Here is a 15,235-nt window from a genome sequence, read left to right on the forward strand (position 1 = left end):
GTGACAGCCCTCCAAGAAAGCCCCTCCTCCAGAGCCTCCCCTCCTCAATTAATGCCATATGCAAGCTCCTTCACACAGGCTGATTCCCACTCACCTCCGTGATACAGTACACTTACTATAAGAGCAGCAATAACAAGGGGGATTCCACAAAACACGAAAGTCATCCACTTAATTGTGAAAGGGATTTTTCCAGGGTCTGGAGCACAAGTTGTATGTTTTACATATTTAGGGCTCTGTTTTTCTTTTCTTCTTTTATTCCTTAGACTAGTGTTGTTTTTCACTTGAGATGCAGCAAGATAAACAGTTTGTTCCTTCCCTGGAAAAAAAAAAAAAAATGCACGAGTAAGTAAAAATTCCCACATTACTCAGGTTTTCCCTGTCTGATGTACAGTATGATAAATGGAAACCCTGAACAATATAATGAGCTTCCAACATCAGTTAAATTTCAAGCAACAAAACATATGGAGGACTCAGATACTGTTCATGATACCTCGACAAAATCTAAAGTGAGAGAAGTGCTGTGTAAAGAAGCAGCATTACAAAGGAGGGATTTTCTATGGCTTTGTATCAGTTAAGAGTGGATAACTTAATTACGTAGGTCTACAGTTACACTGTCTACAAAAGCTGTGTAGCAATGTCATAAAATGTCATCAAAACGTAATGGCAAATATTTATTAGATGTACCACACAAACCAAAGAAAATCCAAATGCAAAGAACATATTGACAAACATAAACATAAGCTATTACAAGTGAACAATTGACTTCTTTATGTCAAATTTTTGGACAAAGTGCAATTATTGAATTTGTACACCATTCACTCTTTTTAACAGCAACTTCAGAGAAAAGAAAAAGTGCAGAACACAAAGTGAAAATTCACCAATATGCACAACAAAGTAAACAAAAAAAGTGAAATCTGGATTATAATACAGTTGCATCAGCAGCTCCGTTCATGATCAAAAAAACATTTTCTAAATACTTGACAAAGAAGTCTCGATGGCAGATCTTCATGGTATGAAACCCTAAGGATAAACTGTAGAGTTGAGGTTTTTCCACACTGACATTCCCGGCTTTAGCTGATGTGCTAATCAGAAGGTGTCAGCATATAGTGGTGGAGGAGGAAGGAGCTCCAGCTCTGTGAAGTCGACCTCTTGTTCACTGTGATACAAAACAGAGAAGAACATCACATTTCATGGGGGGGGGGGGGGGTAACCAAAGCACCTGAGGTCCTGTGTGTGCTTCTTTGGCAAACCCTGACAGTACTCTGCTGATACAAATAAAGATCAAGCAGAAGCAAGCTTCACTTGCTGATTAGAAAAGAAACTCAACACTTACGGATATGGAGGCTCTTCAACAGCACACAAGAAGTCTGGATAAAGACAAGAAGATACAAAGATGACATTAACTTTGAACTGCTGTCTCTGCAAAATGTCCAACACCAACACTCTGTCTCCAAGTTACTCGAAACAGATAAAGGCTCCTCACAAGTTATTTTCCATGACAGACCAGACGCCAACCAGTGTTTAGACTGTGAAGTAACTTGCAAGTGCTCTCCTCTTAGCTTCCCCAGTATCAGTGAGTGTGATGGAGGTGGTGACAACAGTGCAGTCATGGAAAAAAATGAAACTGTGTAAACTTACTTGGCGGTTCAGCACTTTAAACAGGACACCACGGGTAAAATAAATAAATGAAAAAATGTTTTCTATCATTAACATGGTTTTTGAATATGAAGGCATTGGTGCAACAAAACAATTTAACCTTCAAAAAACTAATGATTCAAGTTATGCAAAAGGAGAATACTGTACTTTGTGGGTGTTGCTCCTTCACCATCAGTGACATCAACAAATTCATCTTTGCTGTGTTGAAAGAAGATGGCTAACTTCTGCAGGGCTTCATGTCTCGTCCTTAAAAGTTTAAGACAAGAAACTATTAGGATTCGTTTTACTACCATAACTATGTTTCACTCTCATCAATGGCCTACGGGGGGTGGATGAGGACCACCTGTATAATCCAACACAGTGACCCTGAAATAAATACATCTACAAAGCTTATGACAATCAGTGTTTGTTTCAGAGGGGTACTAATTCAGGTTTCAATTAATTTTGAGGCTGCAATTTTGTTGTGTTCTCCTGGATGTTTTTTATACATATATTTTTTGTGAACCTTCCATATGTTCCAACAGGAATACAAAGACCAAAAGGTGATGATATCACAGGCTAAGTGCAGTGAGAAACAGAGTCCAATAAGTCCATCATCATCACTGATTTAAGCACTTGGAGCCATGTTGAGGATTGGGCCGTTTTCCACTAAGTTGAATCTCTTTTTCTGCTGAAGCAGTTAAAAATGACAGCAGTCCTAAAAGTAGCCTAAATGATCAGAGGCTGTTTGGTTTCCCGGGGCTAAAAGTTATGGACTGCATCTTCCTCTCCTCTATTTGTACAGCGATATTCAGGGACACCTGTATTTGTGTCCAGTCTGCCATTAATTAAAGAACAGGAAATGAACAGGGTGCAGAGTTAGGTAAGATCGACATGCAATGGCAAAGGAGCAGTGAAGCACAAAACCAAATTTCATTTCAGTTCAAGCTGCAAGTGTTTTTCTTTAAAAAGATATTCAGTTCCGAAAATCATAGCTCTGTGAAAAACTTTGATGTACTCACACAAGTGAAGACCAAAGAACTAATTTATTTGCTGTCACATTGAGTTATAGAACATAAGTTGGATGCTCTGATGGACCAAGTCCAAAGCAAGTGTGTGTTATTTTAACTGTATATCATCATATCCCACTTAAATCTCATTTCATTCATACAATATTGAATGGACTGTACGTGAAAAACTTTGAATTCTGGACTGTTTGGTGTCAGTCAAATCTGCTTACACTGACTTGGAGTCATCCAATTTCAGTCAGTGAACACATGAAAAAGTACAGAAGCATGCCCTACTAACTATGCTTACTAAGAGTCTTAAAAAGAGGAGGATGTAGAAAGATTTATGTACTTATGAGCTTACAAGAGAGACCTGCCAAGGGATCTGCTTTGACACCTGTGTGTTTGAGACTTACTGTGTGTGCAGGTCCTCCAGGTTGGCATCGCTCAGAGTGTGTTGGGCGCTGACATGGCCACAAGCTGTCAAAGCGAGCACATGAAGGGCAGAGGTGGGTTGGGTGAGGAAGGGTAGGGGGCGAGTTACACAAGGACAGTAAGACAGAGGGAGGGAGGAAGGAAGGGAGGAAATGGCATGGTAAAAGTGCACATCAAAGGCATGTTTCTGTCTGCCATATGTCAATGCATAACATAATGTAACCACAGGCAGAGCATTTCCCTTTAAACCAGAAGGCTGGAGGAGGTGGGGGTCTCCTGTTCTCATGCTTTTTAAGTATGGACAGAAAATGTACTTACACAACTCAGACATGGAGGAAGTCTGCTGGGGAAAGTAACTATACAAACAGAAGAGAAAGAAAATAATTATATATACTGTGTACCACATAAATTCAATCATCTTTCAGAGGGAAAGACTGGAAACAACTCTTATGTGGTTTATGGTTTGTCATTCTTCTAAGAAATAGCACTTATCTAAAAGCCATTTTGAGCCCAGTAAAGGACAGTAAAAACTTGTCAGTCTTACTGGCTTTCATTGGAGGGTGAGAGAGTCTCATCTTCACAGGCCCACTCCTCACTGTCATCTGTGACTGTGGAAAAACAAATTAGTTTGATTAAGCAAAGTGTGGTTGTTGATGATAGAGGTTTGGCAGGGTAGCAGCCAAAACCCTCATTCTACATGGAATTCCTTCACAATCATACAATAACACATTGCTGTCAAGCAGATGACAACTAGTTAAGTTATTCAGACCAGGCCTTTGGGCTGGTTTCCAATCAGTGCGCAAGTGTACTCTGTCAGTCAACAAGTCAATGCATTATATCAACCAGTTAAGTTCTTTGTTCTGTCTTCATTAGGCTGCAATGCTTTTTGAAATGCTGAGGTAGCTAATGCAAAGTTATGAGATGACAGTACAACCCCCCCCCCGTGCAGAGCCTACTGACACTTACAGCTGCTTGTTAGAACAAGGTGGCTGGAGGATCTGCAAAACAAAGAGTTATAATAATTTATCATGACACACACTGGTGGACTGGCAAGCAAAAAGTGGTTACAAGTCTTTTTTCTTTTTTTTTTTTTTAAATTAAGAAATCAAAAGAAGTTCATCAGCAAGTTACCCAGTACCTGCTGCCAATGCTGATGGTATCTCCCTCCAGGTTTCCTCCTCGTCCTGCTGCCTGGGCCTTCTTGCCAAGTTCCAGCATTTCCTTGATATTTAGCTCCACATTCATGACTGAAATATAACCATCTGAAAATAAACCAGAATAGGGCAGTAACTGAAAACACTGAAGATAATAATATAATAACACTGTGGTGTAACTGTGTAAACATATATGTAATATACTACAACTACATATCTAAACTCACATTTGTGGTTGACGTCTCGAGCCAGCCATTTGCCTTTGGGGCAGTTGGTGGTGCGGATGATGCTGACCGTGTCCCCGCTCTTCACTGGAAGGTCATTCTTGCGGACTTTACTGGCCACCATCACCTTGGCGTGGTACATGGGCTCCTCATCGCCAGTCACCTAGACAGTTACATTTTAAGTAATGAGAGGCTGTGGTTTTCACAGATTTCACTTATGCAGTTCATTATGTACAATTCTAAGCAGGGGAATTGCTGGAAAATTACAGCCTCAAACTGTTTACTGCCTGTTTATTGAGCTTCATTGTGATACCATGACAAAAGCAGGCGAGAGAAAATACAGCTCTACTAGAAGAAATGATCATCCTCAAGGTAATACGATTGCCTGACATACCTTAAACTTCTTTTTCATTTCATTTTCTTTCTTCTCCCTTTCTTTTTGCTCCTTTTTCTCCTTCTCCAGTCGTTGCTTCTCCCTCTTCTTCTGCTCTTTAAAGTCAGCAGTGTTGGGGCTTTGGCGTTCTTTACTGAAAACAAATTGGACCGCTCAGTGGCAAAATAAATGAAAAAGCAGCACTTATTTTCCATAAAGATTGTACTCCGCACCTGAAATATAAAAAGGGACCATAGGCTAGTAAAAAAAAAAAAAAAAGTGACAGAAGCAAAATTCAATGTGAAATCAAAAGGGATCTGCTGTACGACCAGCTCAGTGAGTGACAGGTGTCGTGTCTAACATACCTGTGGACATGATTATAGGCAGAATGAGCATGTTCTCCTGATACACTGCCCCTGCAGTTTGATTACCAGTGAGAGAAAAATCAATGGCTGCCTTCCATCTGGCAAAAATCAATGTCAATGACACACAGGACTTGTATGTTTGGAAAAAAACGAAAAAAAAAACAAAACAAAGACATACCACGGATTCCGTGGCCATATGTTACACGCCTCCTCCTTCTTGAAATAAACACAGATGATTTTTAATTTACCACAGATGATTGTTAAAAGAAAGAAGCACATTATTTATTCATTGCGCAGAATTCATCTGAACATCAACTTAACTGTTCTCTCATTATTCATTAAGATGATTATAAACTCAATTAGATTTAAACAGGGGTTACCATTGGGTGGTTGTCAGCATATGGATCTGTAAAAAAACAGGAGTCAAATAGAAAGAATAAACATCTGCCAGAGGTCATATAATGAGAATAAAACCGTGTATTAAGAAAACATTCTTACTCTTCAGACCAGCTTTACGTTTACGAGAGTTCTGGCCCAAGATGAATTTATTGACGTTTTCAACATCCTCGTACACATTATCACACGTTTCATAGTAACTGTCCTGAGACACACTAGAAGGGAGAAAATGAATCAAACTTGTTATATGAAAAAACAAAACAACTGTGGTGGTTCTTGTTGATACAAAACTCACTTTGGATGTGGCTGAATGCCATCATTCAGTTCTGTGTGGCTATTAAGCTCTGCTTCCTCTGGGAAAGAGTGGCACTCAGCAGCTCCCAGATCAGCCTCACCAGCTTGAGACTTAGAAAGAGGATCTACGATCGCCTCTTCACTCTGAGACCACTGCTCTGGTGCAGCCGGCTCTGGGAACTCTGAAAGGTTTATTGGTTCAGGGAAGCTGGCTGGATCAAGAGGTATTATGTTTTGACTGCCAAGGTTCAGATCTTGGATGATACAGCTGGCACTGGGCTCTGCATGATCACAAACTGACAAATCAGGGTGGGAAGCCACAAAATCTGTGACCCCAAAGTCAGCTGGTATAGGAAGGTCAAAGTCTAAAGCCTCCAATTCTAGTGGAGCAACAGCAACAGCTTCTCCCTCTGCTGTTTCAATCTCTGAATTCTCAAACTCTGGAAACTCTGGAGCGTCCAGCAGAGGGTTGGAGATGGATGGGAGCTCAGACTCTGGCTCTTCAGTTGGTGCTTGGCTAAGGCCTGGTGACACCTCTATAAAAAGAAACAAAAATCAGCACTTGAACAGATGTTCATCCTTCCCACAAATAAGAGTAATGTAAACTGCAGTATGGCTCAAACACCAATGATCTCCAAGTAAAATACAACTTTTTGCCTTTTTATCCTATTTGAGGCCACAAACGTGGAGAAGCAAGAGTGAAATAAAGCAAAGCAAGGGAAATGGAAAAGAAAATGAGTAAAAAAAGAAGTTCACATACAGTACCATGGACTGTGGGTAGATGGTAACGGCTGAGATCTAGTAATGGAGGTCTGGGGGGCTTTGCTGGCAGTGGCCCGAGTGACCTCAGGTCAGGTAGAGGTTTCTTTGGAGGAGCTGGGGCTGGATGAGGTTCACCAGTCCTCACAGAGGGAAGTTCAGCTTGACCCCTGCCAAACTGCTTAGTCAATGCAGACTCTAGCCATCAGGAAAAACAATATCACAAAAAAAAAAAAAAAACTTGTCTGAATTAACAGTTTGTGATGATAAAGGTTTTTGATGTGGACAAAAAATGTTTACTCTTGAGTATAACTTACTATGTGCAGAGTTGGCTTTGAAGAAAGGCCGGGCTGAAATACAAGCCAGGTGTGGAAGACAGACTGGCGGGGGCATGGGCAGGTCAGACCCAACACTGTCAGTGTTCTTTGGTGGCGAAGGGAACGCCTTGTCTTTTGAGTTGTAGTCGGGGGAACGAAAGTTCTTGTGTTTGGTGGATATTAACATCTGCCGGCGTGAGAACTTTTTCTTGGCCCTCTCCAAAGTGCTAATGATTCTGCTGTCGGAGTCTACACTTGTCTCTGCAGAAGGAGGGGTGATCGGTATATCTGGGCTTGAGAGGGGGCACTCAGCAGTTGATTGGTCACTTTGGAGTGAAACCCTATCTTCTGTGGTTTGTTTTTCCACTGAGGGCAACTCGCCGGGAGCACTTGAAGGTCTCGTGGTCAAATCAGCATAAGTGGGCTCCTCTCCATTTTCTCCACTGACTTTTGATGCTTTGGCTGACTTGAAAGGAAGCAGCAAACCCTTCTTCTTGATTTTAGTTTGTGGCAGGATTTCTTTTCCTGGTTCTGGTTCCAGTTTGTGCTCCTTTCTGAGTGGTGGTTCTACCTTCTGCTCTTTTACAGGCTGAACAGGAAGCACCAGAGGCATGTGTCGCACCTTAAGGGACTGCCTTGTTGTGCTGTCTCCGTTAGCAGGCTGAGATAAGGGGGACGTCTGCTGAAGTTGTGGTGGAAAGGAAATTGGTCGCTTGCCTCCAGATGCTCGCAGCCCATCTCTGAAGATGACCCGGGGAACCACTGGTGTCTTGTTTTCTACAGCAATACTAATACTGCTAACCATAGAGCTGCAGTGACCTCCAGGAGGTGGGAGGAGTTTGGGTTTTTCTGCAACAGCTGGTCGTCCGGCTTTGCATTGAGCCAGAAGGGCCTCTTCCTGAAACTTGGCCCTCAAAGCTTTGAAGTTGATTGGCGCCTCCATAAAAAAATAAATCATTAAATATTAAAAATGGTTTTAACTTTCACAGACAGTTTTTTGGGAGTCAAAACTCAGTGCTGACACAACACGATTTAAAGGTGGACTTACAAAAATTACAAAAAACATTCTCATTCACTCCCTAGTGGTATCTATCTAATCTATTGTTTTCGTGTCCTGCTTTCACACTAATACAATGGAAGTGAATTGACTTTGTCTTTGGAGCATCTCTTTCCAGAAAACGGGTACAACTGCAGCGAGTTGTCATTTCATTGATAAGTTGGTAAAAATTAAATTACCAAAAATTAAATTGCTTTTAGTCCTTTTTTCGAAGTCATTTGAGGTTCATATGTGTGAAAATTTGCTGGTGTCCTTAGTCTGCTACAGTTGTAAACTGAATATCTTTGGGTTTTGGTATGTTTGGGGGACAAAATAAGACAAGTGAATGTAAAAACTTTGGGGAATTTTGGTTGACAGTTTCCCTACATTTTTTCAAAATACACAAATAATCAATTAACCAAGAAAAAAGATGAATCAATAATGAAAATAATCATTAGGCCAGAGAACAAGTTATCTTTTAGCAGTTGGGCCCATGTGTTTTCCAGAGTAACAGGTACATCATTTCTCAAAAGAGATGATGCTGCTGATTTAAAAAAACAAACAAAAAAAACTTTTTCAATACTGTGAGCACCACAAAAATGAATAAATAATTGAATAAACAAATAAAATACATCCATTAGGGCTGAAAGGCTGGACAATTAAAATCCAAATTATCTGCATGGCCAGATTCTACAGTTAGAAAAATGTATAATTGAGTGGATAGAACCTTTAATATGCTATAGTGTTAACAACAGACATAACTAACATCAAGTCATACACTTAAATGTCACAGAACAAGTAAAACAAACCCAAAACACATTGTATTAAACATGGTGTGCCTTAGCTAGCAGAGGGCATGGTAACAAAGCTAAATTTAGCTATCCTCTAACAAACCTCCAGCTAAACAGTTACTCAGAAAACTCTTTTATAGTTTACCTCTGCCATTGTAGATCGTTTTGTTCATCACTGTTCAAGACTGCGCATTTGGAAAGCGGTCTAAACTTTGGTGACGCGACGCTATCGACTACCTTAACAATAAATCCCGGCAAACTGTTTTTGGTAGCCAGGGATGATGCTAATCTGATGCTAATACAAACAATTTGAAAACGCCGCTGTGAGACGCACCTGCGTGCTGCGCGTATCCTGCGTGCTGCGCGTATCCTGCGTGCTGCACGTAGTCAGCGTGCGCGCTCAAATTTGTTTGATTGACGAATCAGAAAGGGTAAAACCACTTAGTGATTGGGTAGGTAATAATAATATAAAAAACGACTTCTATTACAACTACTAATATTAATGTTAATAAAAACAATTTAGTTGTTTTTTTTCATCAGTGGCTTATTACACTTCAGGTTGTGTCAGACGGAAAACGTTTGTTTGTGATTGACAGGAATGTTACGAGAAATAGGGGTTATAGATTTTTTTTTTAAAAAAAAGAAAAAAAAAAGGATTTACCAACTGTTCTAAGAGCTGTTTGCTCTTGATCAATCATTCACTGTGGTTAGTCAAGAGCACAGTGGTAAAATTCCCCTGAGGATCACAGCAGCTGTTGTGATGTGGCATTTGAATCTTCAGGAATAGTTATTCATTTTCAGCATGGGGATATTTGTTAATTTGCTCCTGGGTTTATGCGCTCTGCATCTGTTTATCAATTTTACTGTGGATGCATCCAGGAGGCCATGGACAACTGCTGACAACAGGTGCAGTATTCTTAGTTTCAGAACTTTTTATATCCCCTGGAAAACACTTTGAGAATTGTGATTTAATCCATCTCATGCACCATTAGTAGGCCTACATCTGGAATTGAGATGATAATAGTGTTTCTGTGGGTCAGGGGGGCTAGGGCAAGGATGGCCAGAGCTGCAAACAATCCCATACCCAGACCAACACCTGTAAACTGTAGACTGACAAACTGGAAAAGTTGGACCCCTTGTGACTCCTGCACAGACATACAGGTAATGGAGTTGTTGTTGTTTTGTTTTTGTTTTTTGCAATAAATTACACACACCAGTTATTTAAAGATGCTGAATAAAATGAGTTGGACTGGGCAGTTTTTGTCATGTAGCTCAGATCAATACATTATGTTCATTAAGTCCAAAGGGGAGCTATGAATATCCTAAATCAGCATTCCTACTCCAATAAGGTCAATAAAAGTGGACTTTGTCTACTGTTACTGAAATTTTGGGCTTTTCTGCCCAAATCCAACAAATATTACATAGCTACTTATATACTTATATGAAATGTACATTTATTTACATGATTTTGAATTTTAATTCATTGAATGCACCATAGTGCCATACAATAATATGTAACCTGCTTCTGGAGTATTTCTGTGTGAATCTACTGTATATCTCACTGATGATATAACAGAATGAACTGATTTTATATGCAAATTTATTTTTTAACTCTGCCTTAGTTCCGTTTCCGATACTTGGAGAAACCGTCACAGTTTGGAGGTGAGATGTGCGGTGATTTGTGGGAGAGGCTGAAATGCCCAGCAGCAACCACAAACTGTTCGGTGCCAGATTACTGCGGAGCGAGCTTCACCTGCCCAGAAAGCGGCAAGTCCCATCAACAACCACTCACACAACACGTTCTCTTCAAAGTGAAGGTGTTTTTTTTGTTGATGGAGGACAAAGGATATAGGATGTTTGTTTCTTTCCAGGGCGCTGTATCAGCAATTCACTTCTGTGTAATGGAGAGTCAGACTGTGGCAGTGGGTCTGATGAGGAACACTGTCAAAAGGTCAACCAAAGAAAGGACAAGTGTTCCACCTTAATGCCGATCCCTGGCGCTGAGCGCGGCACACTGGGGTAAATACTGGATAGCTTTTACTGCTGTTATTGTTATTATCCACTTCACTTAGTTTATAACACATGACAGAAAACTGTAAAAACAATACAAACGCATAGAGAGCATGAGCTGTAAAAAATGCTTTTAATTTGGAAAATCATTAACAAAGGGAAAGTCCCTGTCTTTGCTTAGCAAACTACTTTGAAATATTGGAAATGCCAGCCCCATAATTCTAATTATATATACATATTCACTCAATTTCAGTTGTCAACCTGTCACACCATTATTTCAATTATTTTACATTTAATGTAATCTCCATACCTTTACTTAAAGGAAATACACTTCTTTGTTTTATTCCGAGAGTTAGATGAGAAGCTCGATACCACTCTCATGTCTGTATATTAAAATAAGCCACAGCCAGCAGCCGGCCAGCTAAGCATAAAGACTGGAAACAGGGGGAAGTGTTAGCCTCGCTCTGACTAAAGGTAAAAGAGTCCACCTACCAGCACCTCTTTACCTCTTTCTTGTTTAATCTTGTTTGTTTTATCTCTTGGGAAAGTGAGGTTTCCTGCAACCTAAGGGTGCACCAGCTAGGTTGGTGGTAGGCAGCAGGGGTTTCATGGAGTCACTTCTCTCTGCAAGAAGATTCATTATTTTTTATTTTATATTATTTATTTTAACCAGGTGCAAAATATTTCTTATTTACAATGACAGCCTGGAAAGTGGCAAGCTTGGGGTGGACAGAGCTAGGCTAGCTGTTTCCCCCTGTTTCCAGTCTTTGTGCTAGGCTAAGCTAACTGGCTGCTGGCTGTAGCCTAATACTTACTATGCAGACATGAGAGGGGAATCAATCTTGCCATAAGAAACCCAATAAGAGTATGTTCTAAAATGTCTGTTCCTTAAATGACTAATTGGAATTATTCTTCTTTGCCTAGGTATAATATCTTGACTGGAGATTTTATGAATCATGTACTTGACTCAAATTACTTTGGAGGACAATGTGAATATGTCTATAATGGTGAATGGAGGAAATTCACTTACGACTCATTCTGTGAGAACCTGAACTACAATGAGAACTATAAAAACTACCGGAAACCTTACAACTATCACACCTACCATTTTGTGGTACTGTAATGTTGAGATTTATTTCTTTGTGAAAATTGGACTGATTGAACTGATATATTATGACATAAAACTGAATCTGTTACAGGCTCAAGCTACTTCACAGGGCTCTCATGAGTTCTATGAAGATGTGGCGAGTCTGCTGAAAGCGAGGCAAACTCTGAAATCTTCCAGTGGCGGTGTCACAATCGGGATCAGTAAAGTGGAAGGTGGAATAAGTGGAAGTGGCAGCTCTCTGTTTCTCAACAACATAACACAGTTTAACAGCCAGGTATAATCTATTGACCCACAGATCTACATGTTTTACAAGAAAACAAGTGCAATTAGTTCTAATGTTTGTTTTAACTATATTGTTTGAGGTCAGGTTGTGCTATTTTTTATTTTATTTTTTGCTAGTAGCTCAAATTGTGAGAAAGGAGATTGTTTGCTTTCTTGTCAAGGGTTAGATGTCCATGTCCATTATATGGTTAAGTCAGTTTAGCAAAAAGACTGGCCACATTATATCTTGTTTTTTTAATCTGAACAAAAGCGGTGTGTAAACCACAAGATTACGTAACGTACATATGGTTACTACTAACAACAGAGATTCCAGGAAGTCACTGCCCCCAGCCAAGAAATAGTCTGACACACATACCCTGTGCTTTGGTTTTTGTACAAACTAAATATAAGGTTTTTATCAGTGAGTTTCAGAAGTGCATATAGCAGGATTTTACTACCTTTGGACTGAGCCATGGTTAGCTCTTTCCCCCATTTTTAGTCTTTATGCTAAGCAGAGCTAACCATCTCCTAGGTGTAGTTTTAATTAAATTAATTGTTAAATATGATAGTAGTATTGGTCTCCTAATCTAACTCTAAGCAAGAAAACAAGTACATGCATTACCCAAAACTGAAGTGTTTAGTATCTGAGGCGAAAAGAACAGCCATTATCTGGGGTGTGAATAAGTCAAGTTGAAATGAAATTTTTTCATTATTGTTAAAAAAAATAGAAAAAAAACTTGCCTTTTTGTCCTCAGGACCGAGGGTTTATCAGGCTTTGGTCCAAAGTGCAGACAGCCCGGTTCAAGATGAGAACCAATAAGCTGGTGCTTCATGAGGAATTCCAAGCTTCACTCATGGAGCTCCCCGAGCAGTATGACTTTGGGGTGTACTACCGCTTCTTTAATGCGTTTGGCACCCACTATGTCACAGAGGGAACTATGGGAGGAACCCTTGAATATGTTGCAGTTCTCAACAAAACTGCCATGGCAAATTCAGGTACTGTGGGCTTTCCAGTCTGGTAATCAGTATTATGTAATTGGAAATGTAACGTAAAGTAACCTTTGTTCATTTCTCTTCTGGAACTCTTGCAGAGCTTACTGCTTCAGAAACTGAATCTTGCCTTGGTGCCTCTATTGGTTTAAGCAATCCACTTGGCGCCCAGACTGCACTAGATCTCAAACTGAAAGGGAATTCATGCGGAAAAGATGGATCGTTTGAAGATGGTGGTGTTGAATTTTAATTTACATTTAACTATGTCTCACTTGACTGATAAATTATATGAAGGATTGCTGTTGTAATGTGTTGATGTTATTTTTTGTTGTTTGTTTTGCTTTTGAAACATAGGAAAGAAGTCTGATTCTTCTGTGATTGAGGATGTTTTGACCTTGGTGAAGGGAGGAGTCACATCCAGCAGCAGTGGCCTGTTAGCTATCAAGAATCCGGAGACCTACAGGAACTGGGGAGCGACTCTCAAATACAACCCAGCAGTCATCGAATATGAGGTGACATAATTTCACACAAAAAGAAGTCGTAGTTAAATTCTCACTCAGTGTCACGCATAATGACCTCGCACTTTTACACACTTTTGTGCCGTTGCTGATGTAGTCATCTTATATACGTGAACTTTTCTCTTCCTCTGTCTTTCCTTCACTGTTGCCCAGATCATGCCAATCTATGAGCTAGTGCGCCTCAGCACAGTCGCTGACCATGTAGGTGAAAGACTGGCCAACTTGCGGAAGGGCTGGGATGAGTATGTGCAGCAGTTTCACTCCTGTCGCTGCGCCCCCTGCAGGCATAATGGGATCCCTGTCCTCTCTGGTACCTCCTGCAGCTGCGTCTGTAAGTCCGGCTACTTCGGAGACTCCTGTGAACAGACTCACAGACGAGGTGAGGTGTCGTGAAAAAGTTGAGGTTAACACATTCAAAATCAATGGCTTCTTGGGGAGCAGAAATGAGCTGTAAACAAACTAACTGTAATAAATAATCTTTTAAATTCCAATAGCAAACTCAGCATGCTAACATGCTAACAGTAGGGGTGGGCGATACGACCAAAATTTTCAATCATGGTATATGTAACTTTATATCATTGTAATGGTATTTGTGACAACACAGTAATTGTTCTATAAATTCAATGTAGAAATGTTTTAATATTTAAAATGGTCAAAGTGTTTTTTTCCCCAGAAGTAGCCAGCTGACTGACAGACTGACATTGCCATCCCTATTAACTCACAGCTAGCCTGGCTAAAATATAGATGTGTTAGCATTTAATGTGTTATAGTACCAAAAGTCAGAGTGCTCAATTACTGAAAATAGTCAGTACAAATAAAAAACTGTGCCCTCTTTGGTGCCTCAGATTTTGCCAAGAATCCAGGATGGTTTAGATCCCCACACTGAAGAGCACCAGAGGGACACTTTTCTTTCCACACCCAAGCAGCACTCCTTGCACTTTGTTTTTTGACACAAAACTGCACTGTTTAGGTCAGAGGATGTGAGTGAGCAATGGTAGTGTGCAAACCTTTCCTCTGACCAAATTCATATCCTTTGCTTAAGATTAAAATGAAACCCTGCTGGCTGTTACTCCACAGATACCAAGACAGACGGGTCGTGGACGTGCTGGGGGTCCTGGTCACCCTGTTCATCAGGGGAGCAGACTCGGGGAAGGAACTGTACTAATCCCGCACCTGATGGGGGCGGAGCACAGTGCCTGGGCTCCTCCTCTCAGAGTCAACTCTGTTGAAGTGAAGTTCCTTCTAGATTCCAGGGTAAAGATGTCGAGTACAAAGAAGTGAGCGCAAGGGTCACGTCAGAGCCCTCAAAAATAAAATGACACCTGCCTTTCCCAGATCACACTGTGTGACATACTGAATATCAAAGCAGTAATAAACGTGTGTTGTGCAGACTTTCTGTGTGTGTGTCAGTATTTTTTAAAGTATTTTTGTAAGCTCAAGAGTGAAACTGTCATTTATACTGTGTGGCATTTTGTAATTTGCGTCCAATATGAAGGTTAAATTTAGTTATCATAAGCTGGATCCAGATCCAGATAATTATAAAGACATGACTCACATGGTTT

General features: G+C 40.3%; 2 protein-coding genes across 2 annotated transcripts; one reads left to right on the plus strand and one right to left on the minus strand.

Annotated features, from left to right (window-relative positions):
* Nucleotides 1–692: 692 nt before the first annotated feature.
* Nucleotides 693–7,902, minus strand: LOC111228898. The gene is made up of 17 exons (XM_022755009.1): nucleotides 6,960–7,902; nucleotides 6,649–6,840; nucleotides 5,885–6,419; nucleotides 5,692–5,804; nucleotides 5,574–5,599; nucleotides 5,372–5,409; nucleotides 5,194–5,244; nucleotides 4,850–4,982; nucleotides 4,459–4,618; nucleotides 4,216–4,339; nucleotides 4,044–4,075; nucleotides 3,622–3,685; nucleotides 3,396–3,433; nucleotides 3,059–3,122; nucleotides 1,804–1,902; nucleotides 1,334–1,367; nucleotides 693–1,156 (listed from the first exon to the last, which is right to left on the minus strand). The coding sequence occupies exons 1-16, from the start codon at nucleotides 7,900–7,902 to the stop codon at nucleotides 1,349–1,351; spliced, it is 2,631 nt and encodes an 876-aa protein (XP_022610730.1). The 3' UTR covers nucleotides 693–1,156; nucleotides 1,334–1,348.
* Nucleotides 7,903–9,489: 1,587 nt separating this feature from the next.
* c8a (complement C8 alpha chain) lies at nucleotides 9,490–15,064 on the plus strand. Its single transcript, XM_022755339.1, has 11 exons — nucleotides 9,490–9,692; nucleotides 9,827–9,947; nucleotides 10,409–10,553; nucleotides 10,658–10,805; nucleotides 11,721–11,910; nucleotides 11,996–12,178; nucleotides 12,921–13,161; nucleotides 13,257–13,388; nucleotides 13,510–13,667; nucleotides 13,827–14,052; nucleotides 14,751–15,064. Exons 1-11 carry the CDS (start codon nucleotides 9,589–9,591, stop codon nucleotides 14,900–14,902), a joined length of 1,800 nt encoding a protein of 599 aa, XP_022611060.1. The 5' UTR covers nucleotides 9,490–9,588; the 3' UTR covers nucleotides 14,903–15,064.
* Nucleotides 15,065–15,235: the final 171 nt, after the last annotated feature.

The sequence above is a fragment of the Seriola dumerili genome, unplaced genomic scaffold (assembly GCF_002260705.1).
Source record: "Seriola dumerili isolate Sdu_G_001 unplaced genomic scaffold, Sdu_1.0 BDQW01000226.1, whole genome shotgun sequence".
Classification (NCBI taxonomy): Eukaryota; Metazoa; Chordata; class Actinopteri; order Carangiformes; family Carangidae; genus Seriola; species Seriola dumerili.

What these genes read in the sequence shown, in the direction of transcription:
- LOC111228898 (XM_022755009.1), bottom strand. Translation starts at nt 7,902, where the DNA reads ATGGAGGCGCCAATCAACTTCAAAGCTTTGAGGGCCAAGTTTCAGGAA. An exon ending in ATGCTGACAACCACCCAATG is followed by an intron (nt 5,410 to 5,573) that starts GTAACCCCTGTT and finishes GTTTATTTCAAG; the next exon opens with AAGGAGGAGGCGTGTAACAT. An exon ending in TTCCTCCATGTCTGAGTTGT is followed by an intron (nt 3,123 to 3,395) that starts GTAAGTACATTT and finishes TCGCTTTGACAG; the next exon opens with CTTGTGGCCATGTCAGCGCC.
- c8a (XM_022755339.1), top strand. Translation starts at nt 9,589, where the DNA reads ATGGGGATATTTGTTAATTTGCTCCTGGGTTTATGCGCTCTGCATCTG. An exon ending in GCTGAGCGCGGCACACTGGG is followed by an intron (nt 10,806 to 11,720) that starts GTAAATACTGGA and finishes TTCTTTGCCTAG; the next exon opens with GTATAATATCTTGACTGGAG. An exon ending in AGATGGATCGTTTGAAGATG is followed by an intron (nt 13,389 to 13,509) that starts GTGGTGTTGAAT and finishes TTTGAAACATAG; the next exon opens with GAAAGAAGTCTGATTCTTCT.